The 24,908-nt window shown below is 40.8% G+C and overlaps 1 protein-coding gene across 7 annotated transcripts in view; it reads right to left on the reverse strand.

Annotated features, from left to right (window-relative positions):
- Positions 1-1,923: 1,923 nt before the first annotated feature.
- GGPS1 (geranylgeranyl diphosphate synthase 1) overlaps positions 1,924-24,908 on the reverse strand; it is a 48,379-nt gene continuing 25,394 nt past the window's right edge. For 5 of the 7 annotated variants that reach the window (XM_039531496.1, XM_039531498.1, XM_039531495.1 and 2 more), the window contains 2 exons: positions 11,716-11,786; positions 1,924-3,725 (listed from right to left, as the gene is read on the reverse strand). In XM_039531496.1, coding sequence (XP_039387430.1) covers positions 2,964-3,725; positions 11,716-11,786 — 833 coding nt within the window. In that variant the 3' untranslated portion in view covers positions 1,924-2,963. Of the gene's footprint in view, positions 3,726-4,168; positions 4,383-11,715; positions 11,787-24,908 lie in introns of all 7 variants that reach the window. The other 2 variants (XM_039531499.1, XM_039531500.1) reach the window with 2 other exon arrangements.

The raw sequence follows: 24,908 nt of genomic DNA on the forward strand, positions 1-24,908 counted from the left end.
TTTAATGTATTTGTTTTAAAATTGCCCATTTCTTGCACTGATTGTGTTACATAATACAACTATTATTTGGAACATAATTCATCTTTATTAATTCACAACATATGCTGCCGAGGGATCAGCAGTTCTGAACATAATCAATTAGTTATCGCATAGTGTCACACAGCTCGTAGGATCATTTACAAACAAAATTACTAGGTGCACTGACATACAGCAATCACCACATGACTCCTACCAGGCCAACAAAAAACATGGCCAGGTAGAGAACACTACAAAATGCTGGCTCGTTGTTAAAATGGTCTTTCAAAGGCTCTGAGCCATATACCTCTAAGTTGAGCTCTTTTAAGGACCCTGGTATCTGGCTGTTCAAATTCAGCAGACAGTCACTCCACCTTTGCCCTTCACTCTGGCAGAAACTTTTCCCCATCACTTCACATATAGCATGCAGGACACAGCAGATAGCTATAATCATTGCGATTTTTTTTCCACCAAGGTCCTATCTTGCAAGTAAACAATGTCAGCAACCCTTCAAATGGCCAAAAGCACATTCACCTGTCATTCTGCACGTGCTGAGCCAATAGTTGAACTGTTCCTTGCTGCTGTTGAGGTGGCTGGTGTATGACTACATGAGCCTGGGGTAGGCTGGGTCACCCATGATCAGTATTGGCATTTGAATGTTCCCGTGGTAATTCGCTGGTCAGAAAAGTGTCTTCTTGTAGCTTTCTGAACCGTGTTCTTAAATGAGTGTCATGCACCTTCCCTGAACAGCCCACACTGATGTCAATGAAGCATCTCCAGTGATTGACCAATGTTTGCATAACCATAGAAAAGTAGCCCCCTCTATTGACGTACAGTGGCAAGGTGCTCTAATGCCAAAATAGGGATATGCACGCTATTACTTCACTGCAGTTTGGAAACTCCACTGCTGAAAATCCATCCATCATGTCCTGCACACTGCCTAGAGTCACAGTCCTGCATAGAAGGCAGCAATTAAGGGCCACTATGGTGGATTTCCTCACTCCAAATTGCTACCGGTCAGTCAGGAATCAATTTGGCATCACAAGTTTCACACTGCAATTGCCACTTGCTTCTCCACCATCAGTGCAGCTCTTGGTTTGGTGTCCTTGTGCTAGAGAGCAGGGGCGAGCTTAGTGCACAGATCCAGAAATGTGGTCTTGCATATCTGAAAGTTCTGCAGCCACTGCTAATCATCCCAAATCTTATGATCCCACAAGTTAGTGCCTGTTTCTTGGGCCCAGAAGCAGTGTTCCACCATCTGCAGCTGCTCCATGAATGCTAATAACTTTGAACTAGTTCTCACTGTGTCCCACAGCAATCTGTCCTCCAAGGAATAGTTATGTTCCCTACTCATTTAGTTCTTCTTGTTGCTCTGCAAATATTCCAGGATTGCATATCCTGGGCTTGCAACGCTCATGACAACAGAGCAGAGCCATGTAGGCTCCATGCTACTGACAGATGGTGGACAGTGAGTCAATAGCAAACTGGGAAGTTGACCCCATGCTCCTAGTCACCCTTGCATGACTTATTTTAGCTCCTTCATTCATTGCCAAAACTTCCCAAAAGACATTGAGCTGGACTGCATAGTGGGATAGCTACATTGCATTCTATCGATACAAGCCCCATGGTGAGTATGCACACCGCCGACACAAGGAGCCAGGTAGGCATGTGCACAAGCGATGTAGTAACTGTGGTGGCAGTATGCTGACGTAACTTCGACATACCTGTTTGTAGTGCAGACGTGGCCCTAGAGCCACCCAGACATTGAAATTAGAACTATTGGATTGTGTGCATACATATTTTCTCAATTACATTTAAAGTTTAAGACATTAAATCACAGGGAGAATTTTTGGCAATATCTGAAGCACAGAGGTAACTAAAGACACTAGGTGACCATTTGCTATGTTACTATTTGCAGTTAATCTTTCTTTTTTTTTTTTTTGGAAACTGTCACCAATGAAATGTTTTTTTAAACTTGCGTGCCAGCTTTAACATCCAATATGAGCCTTTGGCTATTGGTGCAGGTTTGACATATCTTCTGATTTGATATAACCAAAGTAGTCTGCTCTAATACTTAAGAATCAGTGGAGTATTTACTTCCTTTGTACTTGTGATGCAATCTTTTAACTAAATTACCTAAAAAGGAGACTATCAAGAAATTGGGACTACAGTGGTATATCAGACCAGAGTGTTAGTGCCACTTGAATGGACAATGCCTGTGCCCTTGTTGGCCAAGCTAATGCTCTGAATGATTCATACTAAAAATAACACAATTTCAAATCCATTTGGCAACACTGATTTGCCTATTATACCACCATTCCCCACATCTGGCTCTGCGGCGACACATCTAGATGGGTTTGTTGTATAGAAAAAGTCATTGATCATTGTGGAGCCTTCCTTCTCCTTCCAGTCCACTTTAATAAAACCTATTTTTGTTAACTTTAAAAAGAACAGGGAATATATTGCAAAAAAGTGTTACCCAAATCTCCATGTTTAAAAAAAATACAAAAGCTTCAAAACAGAGCAAATTCAATTTAATACGGAAACTTAGTCAAACCTATCTTAATCAGATTAAAACCTGCAATGTTCTTAGAGGACACAAACTCTATAGCTAAAATAAACACCACTGACTGTGCAGTGGAGATTACAACTGAAAGATTCACATGAAAAACTAAAATTAACAATTTTACCTTAACAGATCTATGCAAGTTTATTTCTCCATGCAATATTTTGTAAGCAGTTGTAATTAAAGCTGCAGAGATAATTTGTGGTACATACAAATACCCTTCAATTACTACTTACACAATATTTAATATAGCAGTTTCTATGAGTAATTTTAAATAAGCATCATTTCTACACTTTTCTTTCCATCGATTTAGTAAGATAGTCTAGTTAATATATGGTGGTTTTAAAGTTTCCCTCTCCAAACCACAAGTCAAATCAATTAGTTAATTTTCATTTTCTTTGAACATTTTGCTTAAGTGTTCAACTAGTGCTACAAGTTCAGGGTTCCCCCCAAGTGACTCAATCTGTTCATATGCTTCAGATTCAAGCTTTTGCAGCGTCTGCCGAGTGTATTCAAAGGAACCTACATTCTCAAGGTAATGTACACAGTATTTTTTTATATCTACATTTTCTGTCCTTTGACGCAAAATATTCTGCACCTGAGTGCTTTCAGGTCTGGACCAAATAGCATGAATAGTTGGGAATGAGAACTTGCCCTCCGTTAAATCTTCACAAAAACTCTTGTTCTCACTATATTCTTTGGAGTGTAAATTAGCATAGTCGTCTCGTATTTGGAAGAAGAGCCCAAGTGTATTAAGGAGTGGTTTTAAGTCTCTTTTATAATTGGAGAACAACTGCATGAGGCCCACAGCTAATCCAAAGAGACCACCTGTCTTTTGCAGTACCATGGCTTTATATTCTGCTTCTGTAGGACAGGTGTATGTATCTCTCCAGTAAATATCCAAACCTTGGCCCTGATGGAGTTCCAGCAGCTGACGAGTGAACACTTTCACAGCTTCTGGGTGATCAAGTGTTAAAACCTTCTGTAGACCAAGGAAATACACATAATTAGCAGAATTTATTACAGATGGAATTCCATAGATGCTATGAGCCACTGGAAAGCCCCGTCGTAGCTTTGAGTTATCTTCAATGTCATCTATGAGTAAGCTGGCATTGTGTAACATCTCTGTCACTTCAATAATAACCTAATACAAGAAGAGAAAAGTCTTACATTGTAAAATAAGTTCTAAATTTGTGGAATATTTTGCATTTACACTGCATTAACTAGTATTCTGCATATTTTTAGTTGGTCCACCTCCTCCCTCTGTTGAGAGGGGCTCCCTAGAGCTCCATTATTGGCCTTCTGCATGAAAATTATTTTTGCAGCCACATCACTCACTGTCATCCTGAGATCGACCAACACCCCCAGGTCTGTCCTCCACTGTTTTCAACTGATGTGCCTCCAGAGTGTAGCAGAAATTAGACCTTAAATTCATGCCCTACATTTTTGTACTATTGAATTTCATCCCATTTCTGTCACTCCAATCTTTAAGGTTATCTAGATTTTCCTGTATAACATACTGATCCTCCGTCATACTGATGAGGCCTCCCAACTTTGTATCAGCAAGTTTCATTAGTACACTCCTACCTTTTGTGCCAAGGTCATTCAGAAAAATATTGAACAAGATTGGTCTTGGAACCAATCCCTGAGGAACTCCTACTAATAATATCCCTCCAGAACGATAATTCACCCCTCAGTACAACTGGTGCTGTCTCCTCTTTAGCCAGGCAAGGGAGAAGTGTGGTTCCAAGATGGAAGCAGATGAACAGTCAGTGGGAAAGCTAGTTTAAAATGGCAGAAACTGTAGAGAAAAGACACATGCTAGCATTGAGACTGTATGAAATCAGAGTACATTAGATGAGGGCATAGCCTGTGAGATAAGCTGGAACAACTATTTTATGAGAGGAGACTAAGAGGTTAGCATCGCTAAATGAAGGCCGAGAAGGCATATGAATTGCTCTCTATAAAATACATCAGGAGGTAAAAACTAGGGAAGGTGAAGAACTTTTTAAGCTAAAGAACTAAAGTGCTACAAGGACAATTGGATATAAACTGACCTTTAATAAAATTTAGGCTGGAAATTATAAGGTTTTTAACCATCAGAAGAGTTAAGTTTCTGGAATGGCCTCGCAATAGGAATGTGGGGGGCAAACATCCTAATTAGCTTTAAGAAAGAGCTTGTCAAGCTCTAGGAGTGGGATTGTATGACAGGGATGTTTGGGGTGAGGGGGGAAGGAAGAGGGGGGGCAGGGCTCAGCCATCCTGGGGTCACCTTCCAGTTTAGGTCTTATGTTCCTAAAGTTCATGCTTCAGGGCTTAAGCTGATCACTTGCATAGGGTCAGGAAGGGACATTCTCTCCCCTCCCAAAATTCATTTTTTGGATCACCTTCCTCTGAAGCATCAGATGGCTACAGATGGAGACAGGACACAGGGCAGCATGGACCAGTGCTCTGAGATGGTATTGAGAATGCTCAGAATCTGATCGCCATACGCGGGGTTGGGAAGAAATTGTCCCCCAGGTCAGACTGGCAGTGACCTTGGGGTTTTTTTTTAGTCTCTACAGCTTGGGGCATAGATAATTTGCGAGGATCATCTGGGTATCTTTCACTTAATTCCCTGCCACTGTATGTGCTTTAGGTATTGGTACATCTCAGTCTCTCCTAGCCTCTTCCTGTGAGCACAGTAACAGTCTCCTGAGGGTTGTAACACTTTGGTCTAATTTCAATTGTTGAATGTAGGTGTGTGGATGTCTGGATGGTGTTAGTGGCCTATAATATACAGGAACTCAGGGTATGTCTACACTACGGGATTATTCCGATTTTACAGAAACCAGTTTTTTAAAACAGATTGTATAAAGTCAAGTGCACACGGCCACACTAAGCACATTAATTCGGTGGTGTGCGTCCATGTACCGAGGCTAGCGTCGATTTCCAGAGTGTTGCACTGTGGGTAGTTATCCTGTAGTTCCCGCAGTCTCCCCTGCCCATTGGAATTCTGGGTTGAGATCCCAATGCATGATGGGGCAAAAACAGTGTTGCGGGTGATTCTGGGTAAATGTCGTCACTCAATCCTTCCTCCGTGAAAGCAACGGCAGACAATCATTTTGTGCCCTTTTTCCCCTGGATTGCCCTGGCAGACGCCATAGCATGGCAACCATGGAGCCTGTTTTGCCTTTTGTCACTGTATGTGTACTGGATACTGCTGACAGAAGCGGTACTGCAGTGCTACACAGCAGCATTCATTTGCCTTTGCAAGGCAGCAGAGATGGTTACCATCCCTATTGCACTGTCTGCCATTGTAAATTGGCGATGAGATGATGGTTATCAGTCATTTTGCACCGTTTGCAACTGGAAATTGGCAATGACGGTTATCAATCCTTTTGTACCGTCTGCTGCTGTCATGGGTGCTCCTGGCTGGCCTCGCTGAGATCGGCTGGGGGCGCATGGACAAAAATGGGAATGACTCCCCAGGTCATTCCCTTCTTTACGTTTTGTCTAAAAATAGTCAGTCCTGCCTAGAATATGAGGCAAGTGTACTAGAGAACCAGAGAGCACAGCCACTCCATGTCAGAGCCCCAGAGATCCCGCAGAAATGATGAGCTGCATGCCATTCTAGGGGGTGCCCCTGCAACAACCCCACCCGTTGCTTCCCTCCTCCCCCAACCCTCCTGGCAGTACTATCGTGGTAGTGTCCCCCCATTTGTGTGATGAAGTAATAAAGAATGCAGGAATAAGAAACACTAACTTTTTAGCGAGATAAAATGAGGAGGCGGCAGCCTCCAGCTGCTATGATAGTCCAGGCAGGTCATTAAAGGGTGGGAGGGAGAGGAGCGCAGCCTCCTGCTATAATAGTCCAGGGAGTACAGAATCTTTTCTTTAGACATGAAAGGGGGAGGGTGGGCGGGCTGATGGAGCTCAGCCTCCAGCTGCTATGATGAGGACGGTTACCAAGCCTTTTGTACCATCTGCCGGGAATGACCAGGAGTCGTTCCCATTTTCACCCAGGCGCCCCCGGCTGACCTCACCAAGGCCAGCCAGGAGCACTCACGGGATGAGGACGACGGTTTTCCACCATTTTGTACCGTCTGCCATCAGGAAAGGAAGGAGGGGATGCTGCTGTTCTGCGCCACAGCACCGCGTCTACCAGCAGCATTCAGTAGACATACGGTGACATTGAAAAAAGGCGAGAAACAATTTTTTTCCCCTTTTCTTTCACACCGGGGGGGGGGGGGGGAAGAAGAGTAAATTGACGAGATATACCCTGAACCACCCCAGATAATGTTTTTGACCCTTCAGGCATTGGGAGCTCAGCCAAGAATGCAAATGCTTTTCGGAGACTGCGGGGACTGTGGGATAGCTGGAGTCCTCAGTCCCCCCTCCCTCTCTCCATGAGCGTCCATTTGATTCTTTGGCTTTCCGTTACACTTGTCACGCAGCACTGTGCTGAGTCCCTGCTGTGGCTTCTGTCTATCATAGCCTGGAGATTTTTTTCAAATGCTTTGTCATTTCATCTTCTATAACGGAGCTCTGATACAACAGATTTGTCTCCCCATACAGCGATCAGATCGAGTATCTCCCGTACGGTCCATGCTGGAGCTCTTTTTGGATTTGGGACTGCATCGCCAGCCGTGCTGATCAGAGCTCCACGCTGGGCAAACAGGAAATGAAATTCAAAAGCTCGCGGGACTTTTCCTGTCTACCTGGCCAGTGCATCTGAGTTCAGATTGCTTTCCAGAGCGGTCACAATGGTGCACTGTGGGATACTGCCCGGAGGCCAATACCGTTGAATTGCGGCCACACTAACCCTAATCCGACATGGCAATACCAATTTCAGCGCTACTCCCCTCATTGGGGAGGAGTACAGAAATCGGTTTAAAGAGCCCTTTATATCGATATAAAGGGCTTCGTTGTGTGGACGGGTGCAGGGTTAATTCGGTTTAACGCTGCTAAATTCGGTTTAAACGCGTAGTGTAGACCAGGCCTCAGGCTATATGATCTGATGATTTCTTCTGGAGTTGAACTGACTACGAACACCAAGGAAGGTGTTTAAAAAAAATAGAAAGCAGGAGCTTTCAACTGGATCCTGACATAAATAAGGAGACAGTGGAATTGACAGGATTGGGTAGTGTGGAAGTATTTCTTTGTACTAGAGAGAAAGAACATAATTTTATATATTCTGAAATCAGACTACTAGGACTTGGGAAAGCCCTAGAGGAGAGAAATGGCAATAGTCTAGAAGAGATTAATAGAAATGTTCATCCATCCAAACTGGTGGAGCTAGTGTAGCAGTGTCACAAGCAATGGTGCAAAGGTGGTGGGTGATATGTAGACTTGGAGATGCAAGATGCAGCATTCATGAACAAGGATGATATTTTCTGTCAAAACTAAGTAAGGGAACAGTTGTTTGATGGTGCTTCTTTTACTCAGAAGTGATTCTGACATTTAGCTGCCTGGTAAAGAAATTAAATCAATCAATCCACAAATGTATTTGGTCAAGACAGCCAGTGTGGTGCCAGTGAAGAACATAAAAGGTGTCAGAAGATATGTAATTTGATTGTCCGTGGCTTAAAAGTGATAGCTAAGTTAAGGGAGAGGTAAATAGTCAGGAGATTGAAGACTGCAGTGATCTGAGAAGTTAGCCTCGTAGGATCCCTTACCGGAGCCAAAGAAAGAAATGCTTAATAGAAAGAGTTGAATGCTGCGGACTGCCCCATATTACAAGGCTTTGTGCAGTTAAAGTCACAATGAATTACAGAGAGGCGGCAGCTGTTCCATAGTTAAGGCTGAAGCTAGCTTTCCATTCTACCTACCCCTTAGAGGAAAAAAACAAAAAAACAAAGAAACCCAATTCCCTGATATTTCATGTATTGTATTATCCCACTATGTACCAAACTTTCCAGAGAGTCTAAAGTCACTCAGAAGTTTGTGTTGTAGTTTTATTTCACTCATACATTGTTGTTCATTAAGTTTTTTGGCTAGATCTCGCTGATTTGAAGTTTCTGTGAGCCACATTCTATTAAGGAGCCTTTTCTAAATTTTAAGATGGTCTCTGCAGGTTTTGTGATAACATTTCAGGATGTTATTACAATAATAAAAAGTGTGTATGTCTATATGCACAAAAAGTATACTACACATATTTTAAAGTTATACATTTTAATGTACTTTTCAAACATGGATGGCCTATAGGTAGATGCTCATGAAGGGTGGAGAAGAGTAGCTGACAGGGAATTAGATAGAGTGTATGTGGGTCTGGAGTGAACGAATGCGATGAAGGCACCTAAGCACAAGTAGTACTGGGAAATGGGAAAAGGAAGCCACACGGAAGAGAGAGGTTGTCTCAGAAGGAATGTGGCCTATTCCTGCATTGCTTCAGTACTTCACTGGAATCCCTGCACTGCTTGAGGGGCCTACAGGAACAATCACTGATTAAGTTAAACATTTAAAATCCAAGGATGTTGATGGCCTTTGTTAACTTTTAATGGAGACAAATATTGCTTCAGAAAACAAGAATACCGCCATGCTTTTATATAATCACAAGAAAATGGAAATCACAAAATAAAGATTACACTTCAGATGTGCTGTCTCCAAAGGTAGGCAAATACATAGTTCCGGTCACCCAACCAAACTTTACTCTGTCCCTAAAATGCCACCCTCAGAACAACCAGAAACAGACTTCTTTATCCACACACTGCATAGGAACTAGGACTGTCGATTAATCGCAGTTAACTCATGTGATTAAAAAAAAATCAATTGCGATTAAAAAATTGAGATAAATCATTTTAAATCACACTGCAAAATAGAATACCAATAGAAATTCATTAAATATTTTGGATGTTTTTCTACATTTTCCAAATATATTGATTTCAATTACAACATATAATATGAAGTGTACAGTGCTCACTTTATACTATTTTTTTATTACAAATATTTGCATGGTAAAAATGATAAAAGAAATAGTATTTTTCAATTCACCTAATACAAGTACTGCAGTGCAATTTCTTTATTGTGAAAATGCAATTTATAAATCTAGGTTTTTTGGTTACATAATTACACTCAAAAACAAAACAATGTAATATTTAGAGCCTACAAGTCCACTCAATACTACTTCTTGTTCAGCCAATTGCAAAAGACAAACAAGTTTGTTTATGGGAGATAATGTTACCCACTTCTCATTTACAATATCACCTGAAAGTGAGAACAAGTGTTTGCATGGCACTTTTGTAGCCAGCATTGCAAGGTACAGTATTTACATGCCAGATATGCTAAACATTCATATGCCCCTTCGTGCTTCAGCCACCATTCTAGAGGACATGCTTCCATTCTGATGCATGTTAAAAAAAATGTGTTAATTAAATTTGTGACTGAACTCCTTGGGGGAGAATTGTATATCACCCGCTCTGTTTTACCTGCATTCTGCCATATATTGTGTGTTATAGCAGTCCGATGATGACCCATAACATGTTCGTTTTAAGAATGCTTTCACTGCAAATTTGACAAAATGCAAAGGAAGTACCAATGAGAGATTTCTAAAGATAGGTACAGCACTTGACCGAAGGTTTAAGAATCTGAAGTGCCTTCCAAAATCTGAGAAGGATGAGGTACAGAGCTTGCTTTCAGAAGTCTTATAAAAACAACACTGATGAGGAAAACTACAGAACCTGAACCACCAAAAAAGAAAATCAATCTTCTGCCAGAGGCATCTGACTCAGATGATGAAAATGAACATGCTTCGGTCCGCACTGTTTTGAATTGTTATTGAGCAGAAACAGTCATCAACATGGATGCATGTCCTCAGAATGGTGGTCAAAGCATGAAGGGACATATGAATCTTTACCACATGTGACACAAATATCTTGTGACCCTGGCTACAACAGTGACCTGTGAATGTCTGTTCTCACTTTCAGGTGACTAAAGAAAAAGTGGGCAGCGTTATCTCCTGTAAATGTACACAAACTTGTTTGTTTGAGCAATTGGCTGAACAAGAAGTAGGACTGAGTGAATTTATGTTTTACGTTGTTTTATTTTTGAATACTTGTAGGTGAACTGAAAAATAAATAGTATTACAGTGCAAATATTTGCAATAAAAATATAAAGTGAGCACTGTACACTTTGTATTCTGTGTTGTAATCGAAATCAGTATATTTAAAATGGCAGAAAACATCCAAAATATTTAAATAAATGGTATTCTATTATTGCTTAACAGTGCAATTAATTTTTTTTAATCACTTGACAGTCCTAACACGAACCTCAACATTGAAGTACAGGAGTGTGGCCACTAATGAAATCAATGTATGGACTGGCTGGATATGACTGTCAGAAATAAGCGTTGGAGAATTGATCTCGTCACGTATTTGGTGAGAAGCAGCTTTTATACCTTTGCTGTAGTTAATTAAGAAAAAATGCACTACAGACTAGATTTCTGAAGAGAATGTTTGACTTGACAGAGCCACATGGTGGGGGCACACAGCCAGACACTGAGGGTTCCTGACATGTAGTCAGAAGTGACACCTGCCAGGAACTGAATATTAGGTGGAAGACTAGGGTGCTTCTGACTAGGGTGTGCTGGTGACCATCCATCTCTGCACTGAGAGGCAACATGATCATCTAGATGCTTTGCTTGAAACTGGCACACAACTGATTAGTTATTGAAAATTTCATTCAGCCGTTGGCTTGTGATTTTGACATGGGAAATATCAAGTGATAAATGGCCCTTTCCCAACCCACTGTGCTTAATGTATGATTTGCAGAGCAATTGGCTAGTTTCTCAGAGAGGTCACTGAAAGCGCTGTGTTAAGGGATCGAGAGGAGGACAGTGATAGTTGTTCAATTACAGCCTTTAAGGATAAACAGGTTAAATACACATTTTGGAGAAACACATTACACACAGAAAAGTAACATTTTGAGTAGTGCTAATAAGCAGATGTTTTCCTTTTTATGAACACTAAATTCACAAGGCTGCAAGGTATAGGAAACTGCTTTCCAACAAGCCAAGCCACCTTCAGCAAAAAATAAATAGAAGAGTTCGGGATTCATCAGTATTCTATGCTATCTAAACTAAGGGAATCCGTCATCTGTACCTCATAGTTTTAAAAATACCTCCTTTTTTAAAGCAACAGAGAGAAAGTGACTGGTACCTGTTTTTTATCTTCTGGAACATTCAGCCAGTGATTAAAGGCCTGTGACAATTTGGTTCTGACTTGTTTACCTGTAAAAAAAGGTTTAAATATTGAGGAAGGAAATTCCATAAGATCAAACAGACAAAAAGTCAAATATCGGTACAATAATACCATGCCTGTATTTCTAACAATTACCACCCACCACTATAAGAACAATTGGTTCAATAAGAACAAAAGTTGATCAGTAACAATGTCCCCAATGAATTTTGACATAAAAGGGCAGATTATAATAGTTTAAGTACTGCGGGAAGTGGGAAAAGGTGGACTGCTTCCATAACATATAGAATAAGAAGCATCTTGCTTAGTCGTATCAGTTGACTCACGTTAAACATCTCATGGTGCTATCTAGAAACAATGCTACACTACATATTGCTATCAGTTACAGTAAGTTATATTTAGACATTGCTGTAATTAAATTGGTAAAATAGTTTATAGTTGACCATGGTGGATGAAGGGCAGACTGCAAGTCTGCAGCTTATATAAATCTGACAGCAACTGACAAATTTTATAAGCCTAAATTTGTCAACATTAAGGACTTTTGGGGGGTATATAACGAGTTATAAAACAAGGTTTCAGAGTCAGATCAATCATTTAACTATCAAATATCTGATCTGCTAGTGCACTGATCTCATGTTTTATTTATTGATCATCTCTTCATTTGCAGCTGGTCCTCCCACAATATACCAGTCTTATTTTTCCCCTGGGCTAACTGCCATCATAGCAGTCTATATTCCAGCCAAGACAACAAAAGTGGAGTTTGACTTATTTCCATTTCTGCATCGCATTGGAAATCACTAACTAGTTCAATGAGGTTTATTGGCAACTGAAAGGTAAGCAACTGGGCAGCAGAAATAGTCTGACAGAGCAAATACCAAAGAGATCCTTAATACACATTTTGAATAGAAGGGAATTTTTTTTTTCCCAAAGAAGTTTTATAAAACTATTTGTTCTGGATATCTCTCCCAAAAAACACTAATAGTAATACTTGATTCTCAGAATGAATTAACCAAAATAGAGCAAGTAATCACCTGTTTCTGAGAAAGAAGAAAGACAGAAGATTTAGAGTCCAAATTTTACTTTTAGAGGAGCCAAGCCAATAATCATTCTAACTTCTGTTTTAACACAAAGTAGGAAAATTAAATTTTAATTAGTTTAATGCATATTAATATGCATATGCCTATACATTTGTTTGAATAAATAGCAACTGCCAGATCAATTAGTGAGAACACAAACATATCTTAATATGAACACAGTTCAGATTATCCTGAGCTCAGCTTCCTAATGGAACAAGTTTGTTTAAGACCCTTGACAATTTCAAAATCATATTAAGTCAAGCATCTCTGTAAATTCAGCTCTTACTAAGAGTTTCTGTGAAAATAGCTTTATACAAACCACAATCAGGTTTCAGGCTGTTTTTACCCCATTCCTTGCAGAGCAAAATTGAAGAACTTGAAACAGATCAATCGATCCTCGTGCGCACCCCACTTTGGAAACCACTGGTCTAGATAATATTTAGTCCCACCATGAGTGCAGGGGACTCACTTCAATAACCTCTCAAGGTCCCTTCCAAGGTCCTATGATTGTCACCAAGCTATTGGGAGTTTGCTGGTGGTGATGACTACAGTAAGTAGCGCTGCCATCCATTGTGCAAGTATCTAAGGAAGTCTGGAAGAATGTCGGCAATGCCAGCATCAATCTCAGTTCTTGTAAAGGACTGACAGACTTGACAAAGGGGCACTTCATGGGCAGAATTCCATAAGAGGTGTTTTTGCCTCTTCGTTTTGTCGGCTTACAATAAATTGCTGAATTTTTTGGTAGGTGGCTAGCAATGCTGCTAACAGTGACTTGTGGTATGTGCACATGTAATGGCACCACTTCACAGAAGGGTCCACGCTTTACAGTTTAAGTGCATGAAGTCTGTGGTCTCCACTGTTGCTGTCCACTGTTGTCATCTTGTAGACCAGGGTGTCCAACCTACAGCCCACCAGAGCATTTCAGAAGGCCTGCAGCCTGCTTCAACGCAATATACTAAAGGGAGATTTATTAGCATTAGATTTACTGCACCATCTACTCAGGACACTCCCTACACTAACACAAGAACAAATCAACATACCCTTAGAGCCCTGACCAGGGTTATTCTATCTACTACCCAAGATGCACAAAACTGGAAATCCTGGATGCCCCATCATCTCTGGAATTGGCACTCGCACTGAAGGACTGTCCAGATATGTGGACTCTACTCCAACCCTATGTCACCAGCACTCCCAGCTATCTCCGTGACACCACTGATTTCCTGAGAAAACTACAATGCAATGGTGATCTTCCAGAAAACACCATCCTAGCCACCATGGATGTGGAGGCTCTCTACACAAACATCCCACACACTGATGGAATACAAGCGGTCAGGAACAGTATCCCTGATGATGCCACAGCACAACTGGTTGCTCAGCTCTGTGACTTTATCCTCACACACAATTATTTCAAATTTGGTGACAATATATACCTCCAGGCCAGTGGCGCTGCTATGGGCACCTGCATGGCCCCACAATATGCCAAAATTTTTATGGCTGACCTGGAACAATGCTTCCTCAGCTCTCGTCCACTCATGCCCCTTCTCTACCTATGCTACACTGATGACATCATCTGGACCCATGGGAAGGAGACTCTGGAAGAATTCCACCACGATTTCAACATCTTCCACCCCACCATCAACCTTAGCTTGGACCAATCTACATGAGAGGTCCACTTCCTAAACCCCATGGTACAAATAAGTGATGGTCACGTTAACACCACCCTATACCGAAAACCCACCAACCTCTGCGCCTACCTTCATGCCTCCAGCTTCCATCCTGGACACACCACACGATCCATCGTCTACAGCCAAGTGCTGAGGTACAACCGCATTTGCTCCAACCCCTCAGACAAAGACCACCACCTACAAGATCTTCACCAAGCATTCTCAAAACTACAATACCCGCACGAGGAAATGAGGAAACAGATTAACAGAGCCAGAAGTGTACCCAGAAGCCTCCTTCTGCAAGACAAGCCCAAGAAAGAAACCAACAGAACTCCACTGGCCATCACCTACAGTCCTCAGCTAAAATCTCTCCAAACACACCATCAGTAATCTACAACCCATCCTGGACAACGATCCCTCGCTTTCACAGGCCTTGGGAGGCAGGCCAGTCCTCGCCCACACACAACCCCCATGTTTATATCATTTTAGTTTACACAGGTGTGTAAATAGAAAACCTACGTACAGTATTGTCTAGCTAAATACATACGAACAAGATTAACTTAAAATGTAAATCAGTACAGGTGACTTCAAATCTTATTAAAATATGTAGAATCTGTTTGGCCCACACAATGTTGTGCTTAGGTTTACGTGGCCCTCTTGTGTAATAAAGTTGGGTGCCACTGTTGTAGACTCCATTGTCAATTCCAGGAGAGCAGTGGCTAAGTCCAGGTCACCAGTAGCTTCATACTCCCTTAGGAGCGTTTTGCTGTCTCAACTCCATCATGGCATAAAGAAGTTCCTGTAACCAAGAGTGATATTCTTCTTTGAAGCTTCAATAATAAGCTTTGTAAAAGGAGTCAAAGTTCTTGGAATTTGGTGGTATGCTGATGTTTTTTTGAGACGCTGGTAATGACGGAGTTTGAGGACAATGTATGCCACCACTGGCCAGTGCTGACTGTGAGGAAAGTGGTCCAGGACAGTTTGAGAGGCAATAAGTGGTGATCTGCTGGAGTCAATGGACACAAAATGTAAGTCAGGTGTTTATTCTTTTTTCCTTTAGGCTGAATGGAAGGTACACAGCTGTACCTTTTGTTTTGCAGTGCTGTTCACCTGCAGCACAGTTTGATGAATAACCCCATGCTATATGGTGGCTATTAAAATTGCCAGGGTACACAGATGTCTTATGATTGATATTATAATTAAGAGTAAAGTCATCATGCTAATGCACAAGATGAAGTGCAACAGACTAGAAACAAGACAATGAAACAGTGCACAAAATTTAAAAAATACATGAGAGTCACCTCCTACCTCTCATTATAAGCTATTTCTGTGTTCACTGTAACAGCAGTAGGTACACACTTAAGTGCAAATACAATTTTCAAATTGGTCCTCAGTCACATTAAGAGAAAACTCTAGTTATTACAAACTCATTATCTGTACCAGACACTCAACAAATGGGACAAGCAAGCACATTTCAGCCGTGTGCTGTAAGTTTTCACATTTCCTGATAAATGAGCTAAGAGTTCTCCAACAAGGTGCTTTACTTTTCTAAGACATTTTCTTGGAGAAGATCAAACTGAGAACAGCTGCTGGGGGGGAAAAAAAAAACAACCAAAAAACCAAAAACCACACACCACCAAGTCTGCAGTTTCAAGATACTGAATATATCCTACAGCTGTGTACACTTAGTGAACAGTGTTGTCTGCTGGTGAAGTATTTCAATACTTCTATGGGGAGGACTATTCAAAGGTAATATTGCACTTGAGTAATTTTACTGCAGTGCTGTTAGACACCTACTATACCAAGCCCAAAGCAACATTGTTTACTTTGCTTACTCCTTAGTGAATTACATGCCAAAGGAGACAATAGTTGGTTTTAATGCATTAGGCAGCTACTTCTGCTGTTATAGCAGGTTTCCTAAAGATTAGCTTACAGAACATTTAATGTTCAATAACTGATTTAATCAGGATATACACAGCTCTGCATTAGTATGAAATCTAGATGGACCACTAAATTATATGAAGAATTTAGCATATTTTAGTCACTTGTCCTAGACAAGTATTTGACTTGTTAGACTAGTCTACTTTAAACAGTAAGACTGTCTAGACACTGTATTCAAGGAGAAAGAACACCATCTGTACAGAAAAGCATTCATCTGTCCCTTTATTTGCACAGATTTCCTGTGACCCACTTTTTGAAGAAACACTATTGCATCTCTCCATCTTGCTGTTCTAAGGAGTCAGTAAAGTCAGGGGTACTGGCATAGTTTAGTTATGTGTACTTGCTCCATTTCCCTATTTTTGAAAAATGCTGACAGCTTTTTCGGCTTTATAGCATTAAGACAAGGAACAAAAAGCATCTGAAAGGCCATACTAATATAACTCAAGTATATGCACAAGCATGCCACTACCTTGTCCAGGCAGGAGGCAAGCAATCAAATAGAGAAAAGACAGACACTGAAGGAAAACAGACAGAAAACTGACAGGTCTGAAACAGATGTCTTAAAGGGCACTGGGAATTTATTTTGGGGAGAGTGAAAGGAAAAGAGAGAGTAGTTTTAGATTTTAAAGTCTTTACCAGATGTGTTCAGTCCAAAAAAAAAAAAAAACAAAAAACAAAAAAACCAAACAAGCCCCCAAACCCAACACTGTATTATTACTGCTCTGTCAGTCACTCTGGGAAAAGCCAGACACCAGAGCGATTATATAGCTCAAGGCATACTGTGGTCTACCTCTTCAGAGTATCAGAGGGGTAGCCGTGTTAGTCTGGATCTGTAAAAGCAACAAAGAATCCTGTGGCACCTTATAGACTAGCAGACGTTCTGCAGCATGAGCTTTCGTGGGTGAATACCCACTTCTTCAGATGCAAGTCTTGCATCTGAAGAAGTGGGTATTCACCCACGAAAGCTCATGCTGCAGAACGTCTGTTAGTCTATAAGGTGCCACAGGATTCTTTGTTGCTCTTCAGAGTAGAAAGAGCTTATTATAAGGCAAGGCAGACCACAGCACATTTACAGCTGTACAATTCCTGGTTAAAATCAGCTTGTTGCCATCAGAAGACTACCAGCCACCTAATTTTATTGGAAAATCAAAAGGCATTATTAATACTTAAACAAGTAAAAGCTCTGGATAGGAAGACCACCTTCCCAATGTTATTTTAACTACAATTCTTTTAAATAAGAGAAAGCTAGTTCAAATCAAACATATGAAACGTGCAATATTTGGATCACCATCACTACTATAACAAGTTGAGGCACAGTAGGAAAAAAACCTTAGCACTAAGAAAGGAGGATTAAGTTTTCTAGGTACTAGTCTAATAATTGGATGGTCATTTCGCTCTCGTTTTCTATGAGTTTCCCACATCATCTTTTAGGGTAGATATAGATCTCTTTTTCACTATATGATTGGCATTTCATAATTCTTGTTCCTCAGGCCTCCAACCCCCATCTTCCTTTCCCCAGAACATCATGGGATATATTGCTAATGTGTGGATAGTTGCAGCACTTCAGCAACTTTCACATGACTTTGAAGAGGACAACTGAACAACACCCCCACCCAGAATTTTCCCTACTGTTCTTAAGAATTAAGCCTCCAAAACAACTCTTGAAAAGCAGATTTCTCCACTAACTGAGGCAGCTACCCAGGGCCATAGCCTGGTTGCCTAAGGAGCATCTTCTCCTGGCATTTGGTTCAAGTCAGCAACAACATTAAAAAAAATTAACAACTCCATTCTTTTATAACAGCAATCTAGAGATAAACTTAGTATTATATACAAATACGCAACTAAGTTGGCGTATGGAAATCCCTAAAGCTGTATTGACAAGTCCTGCTACTAGTCACTTTCTTCAAACTTAGTGACATTGATCACATTGTGATGTTTTTCTACTGCGTCCTTTCTTTTTACTTGATAGTATCAGTTAAAATCTTTCATCTAATGTTTATCTAGACATTTCTGCTTTTCTTACATTTAGATGCAGGACTGATTTATAAATTTTCCTATCAAAACTCTACATAAGCTTTTCTCTTTCCTTATTTTAAATATCTTAATTTTGAGTTTAACTTTGGCTATTGTTAAAGGGGTTTCTCTCTTCATAAGTAGTGAAAAGTTTGTGTCTATGCATCCATCAACTTTCCATCTTTTCACTAACATAGCTATTTCCTCTAAGCTAGTTAGAGATTACTTTATATAGAATGGAGAGTAATCCTGTGCGTTTCACAGATGTAGTGAATAGTTTTTCAAATTCTATCAGTTTTCTGCTTAGGTTTGCCTTTTTGTGAGGTGGGTTAGCAAATTTCTCAATTATTGGTATTGATATATTGGAATTTTGTGTGTCTTTTGATGAGTTGTGTATCATCAAGCAATCAAACTGCGTGGTTTCAAAACAGCTGGCCAAGTTGATATACCTATAAGTTCCTAAACATCGAAGCTTCCCAGGCTTTTACTGGGGTTAAATTCCATATTATCTACTATGAGCAGTGGCTTAGCTTTCTAAATAAATTATCCCAAGTTTCTACTATTGCTTTCATAAAAGGGTGATTATACATTGACTTTGGCCTATAAAATATTTCTTTAACCAGGGAAATCAGGTAAATTTGATGTCTCAAAATGAAATCATTCTGTGTCTACCTGCTAGTTTGGGTTTGGCATTAGCTAGTACATTAGGTTTCTAATCTGACTAGCTTTATAAACAAAGACTGTGAATGGCTTATCAATTACAGAGCCAGTTTCTCCTCCCTTGGTTTTCACACCTCAACTGCTAGAACAGGGCCTCATCCTCCCTGACTGATCTAACCTCGTTATCTCTAGCTTGCTTCTTGCTTGCTTCTATATACCTGCCCCTGGAAATTTCCACTACTTGCATCCGAAGAAGTGGGTATTCACCCACGAAAGCTCATGCTGCAAAACGTCTGTTAGTCTATACGGTGCTACAGGATTTTTTGCTGCTTCTACAGAACCAGACTAACACGGCTACCCCTCTGATAGCTTTATAAATGGCACTTATGTTTGATACTGTCAATAGCTTTTGCCATGGTCTCTGTAAACTAGACTGCTTAACCCTGGATTTCTTATTTACTCAATTTAGTTTAATCAGGAACTGCTCAAAACTAAAACCAGAAGTGTTTGGAAAAAGATGTTAATTTAGGGTAAGATATTCATCTTAACTGATGCAATTTTGCATTTTGACCAGTTTTCCAGATATATTTTGATACTCTTAAATCAATGGAGCATAATTATTATAAGTCTTACTAGCTTTTAGGAATGTGTATTCCCCAGTATCTTACAGAATTAGTTACCAATTTGTATTTGTAATTATCTTTTATATATTTCCATAGACCAAAGCATACACTTATGTCCAGGAGTTCTGATTTGCCAGTTTTTTTAAAATCTGGATGTTTTGCCAAATGTTAAGATTTCCTCTTGAAATTCTAGTAGCATTAATAACATCTGCATAAATTTAACTTGTGTTCCCTATGGTAATTTCATTTATATTAAGATTATTTCTGAGCAGTTAGATGAGTGACTCCATTACCATGGCATAAAGAGGTGAATAATGACATCCTTGGTGTATGTGTGCGCACACCTCAAAAAAGGGGGGGAAATTTTATGATAAATATCCAGTTAGTCTACTATAAGAGTATCAGTTGGAAAATAAGACAAATCTAATTTTAAAATGTGGGGCCTAAACCAAAGCATTCTTTACTTACAAAAACAAACGTTAACTAGCATGCCAACTATTGCTCTGCAATGTTGAAGATTTAACAGATGGTGAAATAATTTCTAAGACTGTTAGATCAATATGTCTTAATTCTAGTTCTGTGTAATGCCAGGTTTATTATAGTATTAAAACATCAGGGTGTCTTTTTGATTTAATAAACACATTGTGATTGAGACAAAGCCACAGGCAGAGCACCAAACACCACTAGAAGCTTATATTGACAGTTCACTCCATCTCAATGTCTTAGTGTTCTAAAAGTTATTTATGGGATTTTTCTCTCAACATACTACAGAATAGAGATTTTAGCAGAAAGTATAAAGGTAACATGCCTGTCTTCCACACTACTGTCTTAACATTATTTAATATTGTAGTACTTATTACATCACATATCTTCAATGCACTATTATGTATTTCTATAGTTCTGAGAGTCAACTGTCAACCCCCTCCCTCAAAAACAGACAGGTTCTCACAGGTACACCAACTCCTTCCAATATTTGTATTAAACATACATTATACCCAAAATCAAGCAGCTGGGCTACAGAGAGATGTAAATTTGTGGACTAGAACCTGGGACAACTGACGTTCCACTGTGCTACTGGGAGGTCATGTGGAGCCACAGCCAGGGAACACTATGGATCACGGGTGCCACAGGAAGTTACCACCCAAGGAACCCAGGAGTGACAGTACCCTGCAGCTCTCTGATTGGCTAAGTGCCCTATTTAATCTTGGAGGGCGCCTAAGGAAGTTGTCTGGGCAACCACAGAGAGTTTTGGCCTGCTGCATCTTCAGAGCTCACCTCATCCCCGACCCCAGCTTGACTATGAAACGGACTCTTGTCTCCTGACTCAAACTTGGTTCTACCTCTAATTGGCATATGATTCTGATCCTGGCTTACTGAACCCAGCTCTAGCAACTCCTCTGACCCCTGCTCACCGACTGCCATCCCTGATGTGTGGATCTCGGCCGAGCTGTAACTGCTAGGCCTGACTTCCTACACCCCAGTCTTCTACAGAATGCAATTTCAAACTCAACCACATCCTGTTGGCTGCGTCCACTCTAAGCTTTTTCTGAAAAATCACCCAACTCTACTGGTAATAAGGATCAGAAGATTAGTGTGAACTGGCCATTAATACTGGCGAATAAAAAACCCTCCAAAAGAGGTGACTTCTACTATGGCTTGTCCCAGTGGAGAGGCTCCAACGAAAGGTTTTCCGGTATGGCTCACTGCAAACATCATAGTGTTTTCAGGAACTAGAAAGAGCAATTGGAGGCCAGGGTAACAGTTTTCTCCCCCGTATGCAGCTTCTACACTGTCATGCTTAGCAAGAATTCCCTGGTGACGCAATTTTCACCATTTCTTTCTTAATAAAGAATGGTAACTAACTTGGCACCATCTACACAACTTCCAACTTATTGTTCCAAAAGAAAGTTAAAAGCTCCTAGACTAAGCATACACTGCTGAGAGAGCTGGAGAGTTCACATTTGGGGGCCAGGGGTAAAGAAGTAGACTTCAAAGAACAGGATAAGAGTATCTGCAATGAGGAATAAAATGGGTGTGTCCCTTTTAGAGAAAGGTAGGGATTGATTCTGTGTACACAAATTTGCAGAGGGACAATAGGATTGAGGTCTGTTATTTCTCACCTCTATATATTATTTAAAAAACATTTTTGCTGTTAATAAGCATGTTCTCTCTGGAGACAAATCCAGAGTTTAATAACTGAAAAACTTAGCATCTCTGATGGTATCTTCTAGACTGAGCACCATTGGTTAAATAGAAAGATTAAACTAAATCTATACAGAAGCCCCTGGAATCCCATAAAATTGGATCCCTCCATCCATGAACTATTGGAACTCATTTACAAAACTTTTCTTAAACATTATATGAATATACTGTCTCATACTATAGAATTAGAATTTATAATCCCTATTCCATGATGAGATATCTTTGAGCTATAATGTATCTTTAGATTTTTTCCCCCTAAAAAAGTGATTTATATTTAAAAAAAATCATTTTTATCCACCCTGCCCAGTACCTAAGTGGGATTTGTCAGACAAAGGAGCAGAGGGAACCAGGTAGTGAGGGTCTCTGGTGGTGGCAGGGCCAGCACCCTCTTGGATGTTAGGGGTACTCAGCATCCTTTGTCAGGCCAAGGGACAGTTCCCTCCTGACATGCCCCAAAGCCTGGCAGAAAAGAAAGCACTGAATGAATCCAGTAGAGGAAGCCCTGATAGAGTATTACAAAAGACCCCTCCAGATTCCCCCTGCCACTCACTAACCGTAGCACCTGGGAGGATTACTTGCCCGCAGAACAAAGCCATGCAACAGGGGATGGGATCTTTGCAACCCAGGGGGAGATGGATACTGGGAGAGGTGTTTTCCCAGGGATGCAAGAGGGGAGCACTGGAGAGGAAGGACAGGACAGAGCTGAGAGTCATTGGTACAGCCAGATCCTCCAAGGGCTCGAGAGGGACAAAGAGGCCCCCACTCAAAATGCTTTGCTCCACAACCTCGTTGATTGCCCGAGATGGAGGCAATGTTGGGCCATAGTAGTGGCAGCGGCTAATGGAGGGATAACAGATGGCGATGGGACAGGGGCCACCTAGGTACATGCCTGGGGGTGAACGGCAGATGCTTCCACAGCTGGTAAAAGGGACAATGGGGTTGAGATGGGTGAGAGATGTGCTAGCAGTAGCCACTGCAGATTTCTGGGCAGGACTTGTTCTTGCCCTGGCCCTCCTTGCTGACTGAGGGGGCTCTGCCTATGGTGATGATTGGCAGGAGAGTCCCTGCCAGTGCCTTCTGCTACAGACCTGATCGAAGTGCTGATGGTGCTAGCAGAGCTGTTGATAGCCATGAGTAGGGCCCTACCAAATGTATGGACCATTATGGTTAATTTCACAGCCATAGAATTTGAAAATTGGTAAAATTTCATGTTTTCACATTTTAAAATCTGGAATTTCACAGTGTTGTAAGGGGGGGCCCTGACTCAAAAGTGGATTGTGTGTGTGTGTGTGTGTGTGTGTGTGTGAGAGAAACCTGTTGTGAGGGGAGGGGTCATGTGATTGCCACCCTCACTTCTGGACTCTGAAAAGCTCAACTCCCTGATTGGTAGATATGGGCATCTGAGACAGTTTTGTAGGGTAGTGAGCTCAATTGGTAGCCTCAAACTTGAGAGCCACAACCTTAAGTTATCAAAACAAGTGAAAAAAATTCTGGTTTCAAGTGTCATTAACTGAATGTCAGCATGGAGCATCCAGCAACTGTGTCTTTCTTCATTCCCTGTCTCTGTACTGAAAACACCTATCCACGTTTAGACCTTGCTCTCTGCATCCACGGAGTCTGTTGGAATTGTCAGAAAGCACTGAGCTAGCCTTGCAAGATGGGGGATTCTGCCTTCCACTGAGTTCCAAAACTGTAACATAGGCAAACTACAGTCTGCTTCTTTCACAATATTTTTGTGAGCAGGCATCTCCAGCCTACAATTCTTATAAAAGCCAGAAATTGCATTAAGTGAGTTTAAATCCACCATCAACAGATGCATTTGTGCAGGGTCAAAAATATGCACTGCTTTTAGGAACCTTGCTGCAGGTTGAGAAACTTTTGAGCCATTTTTGCTACATCACTTGACTCTTCCCCATAGTAGTAGTATTGTCTGAGCTACTTTGCCATGCAAGAACACCTGCTGACCACTGGCATTTAACTCAGCATTGTCAGAGTGGTTTTCGTTTTGACTGTGATTCAGCCCAGAATAGTACATATATCCATTACTTTGTTATATGCTTGGTAGATTGTAACATGTTGAGATTCAAACCAAATGATAAAGTCCATGAGTCCTGTGGCATTCTTGGCAGCAAACTGAACATCCTCTTCCAGCTGAGCATCGTTTAGAAGAGTGGTCAGTTCTGTTAAAACCTGTGTTTTCGGTGTCAGTGTCAGCTCTTCTGAGATGAACTCAGACTAGTACTTCAGGTGAGCTGCATGGTATTGGACAGGCCAAAACCAGGGATTCCCATGAGTAATTACTGGCTGGGGGTGTGTGTGCAATTTTTTTGTTCCCCAGTTTCAGTCATGTTTGCAATGTGCTGCCTGTATTGAAGTTTGAGGTTAGGGCAGTGTTTAAGTATCTTTTTAATGTAGCTGACCAGTTTATTACCTTTATCAAACTTGCATCTCCACCGCTCACTGACGAGAGAAATTATGTGTGGATTACATGTAATATGGACAGCATTCTGCATTAGACCTCGGAGAAACGATTTGAAAAATTGTCACAAGTTGCATTGTCACTTATGAAAGTAGATACTTTGTCAAAGTTTGCACTGTTAACTACACTATAGCTTCTCAAGGGATAATTAACAGCACCCTAATAAATGCGGTCGGTGAGCACTGTTAGCTTTCTTGTCTATACAGCTTTGGCCTTGTCAGAAATAAAAATCAAAACAGAACATGCAGTACATAGTTGTCTTGCTCATCTGTGGACTCATCTGAAATAACTGCAAGACTCACATGAGTTAATTTGACTTGATCACCTCAAAATGTGTAGCAAAAGCCTTTGGAAGGTAGTTCTGTTGTAGCTTATTCGCACTCGGTAAGCAACCAGCATTTTGTACATTCCGTTGAATTAACTCATGCAGCTTTGGATGATCACGTTTTTCCAACAGTATTTAGCACTTGCAAATGCACGCACAAGTTCCATTATA

The sequence above is a fragment of the Mauremys reevesii genome, linkage group 3 (genome assembly GCF_016161935.1).
Source record: "Mauremys reevesii isolate NIE-2019 linkage group 3, ASM1616193v1, whole genome shotgun sequence".
In the NCBI taxonomy this organism is placed as follows: domain Eukaryota; kingdom Metazoa; phylum Chordata; order Testudines; family Geoemydidae; genus Mauremys; species Mauremys reevesii.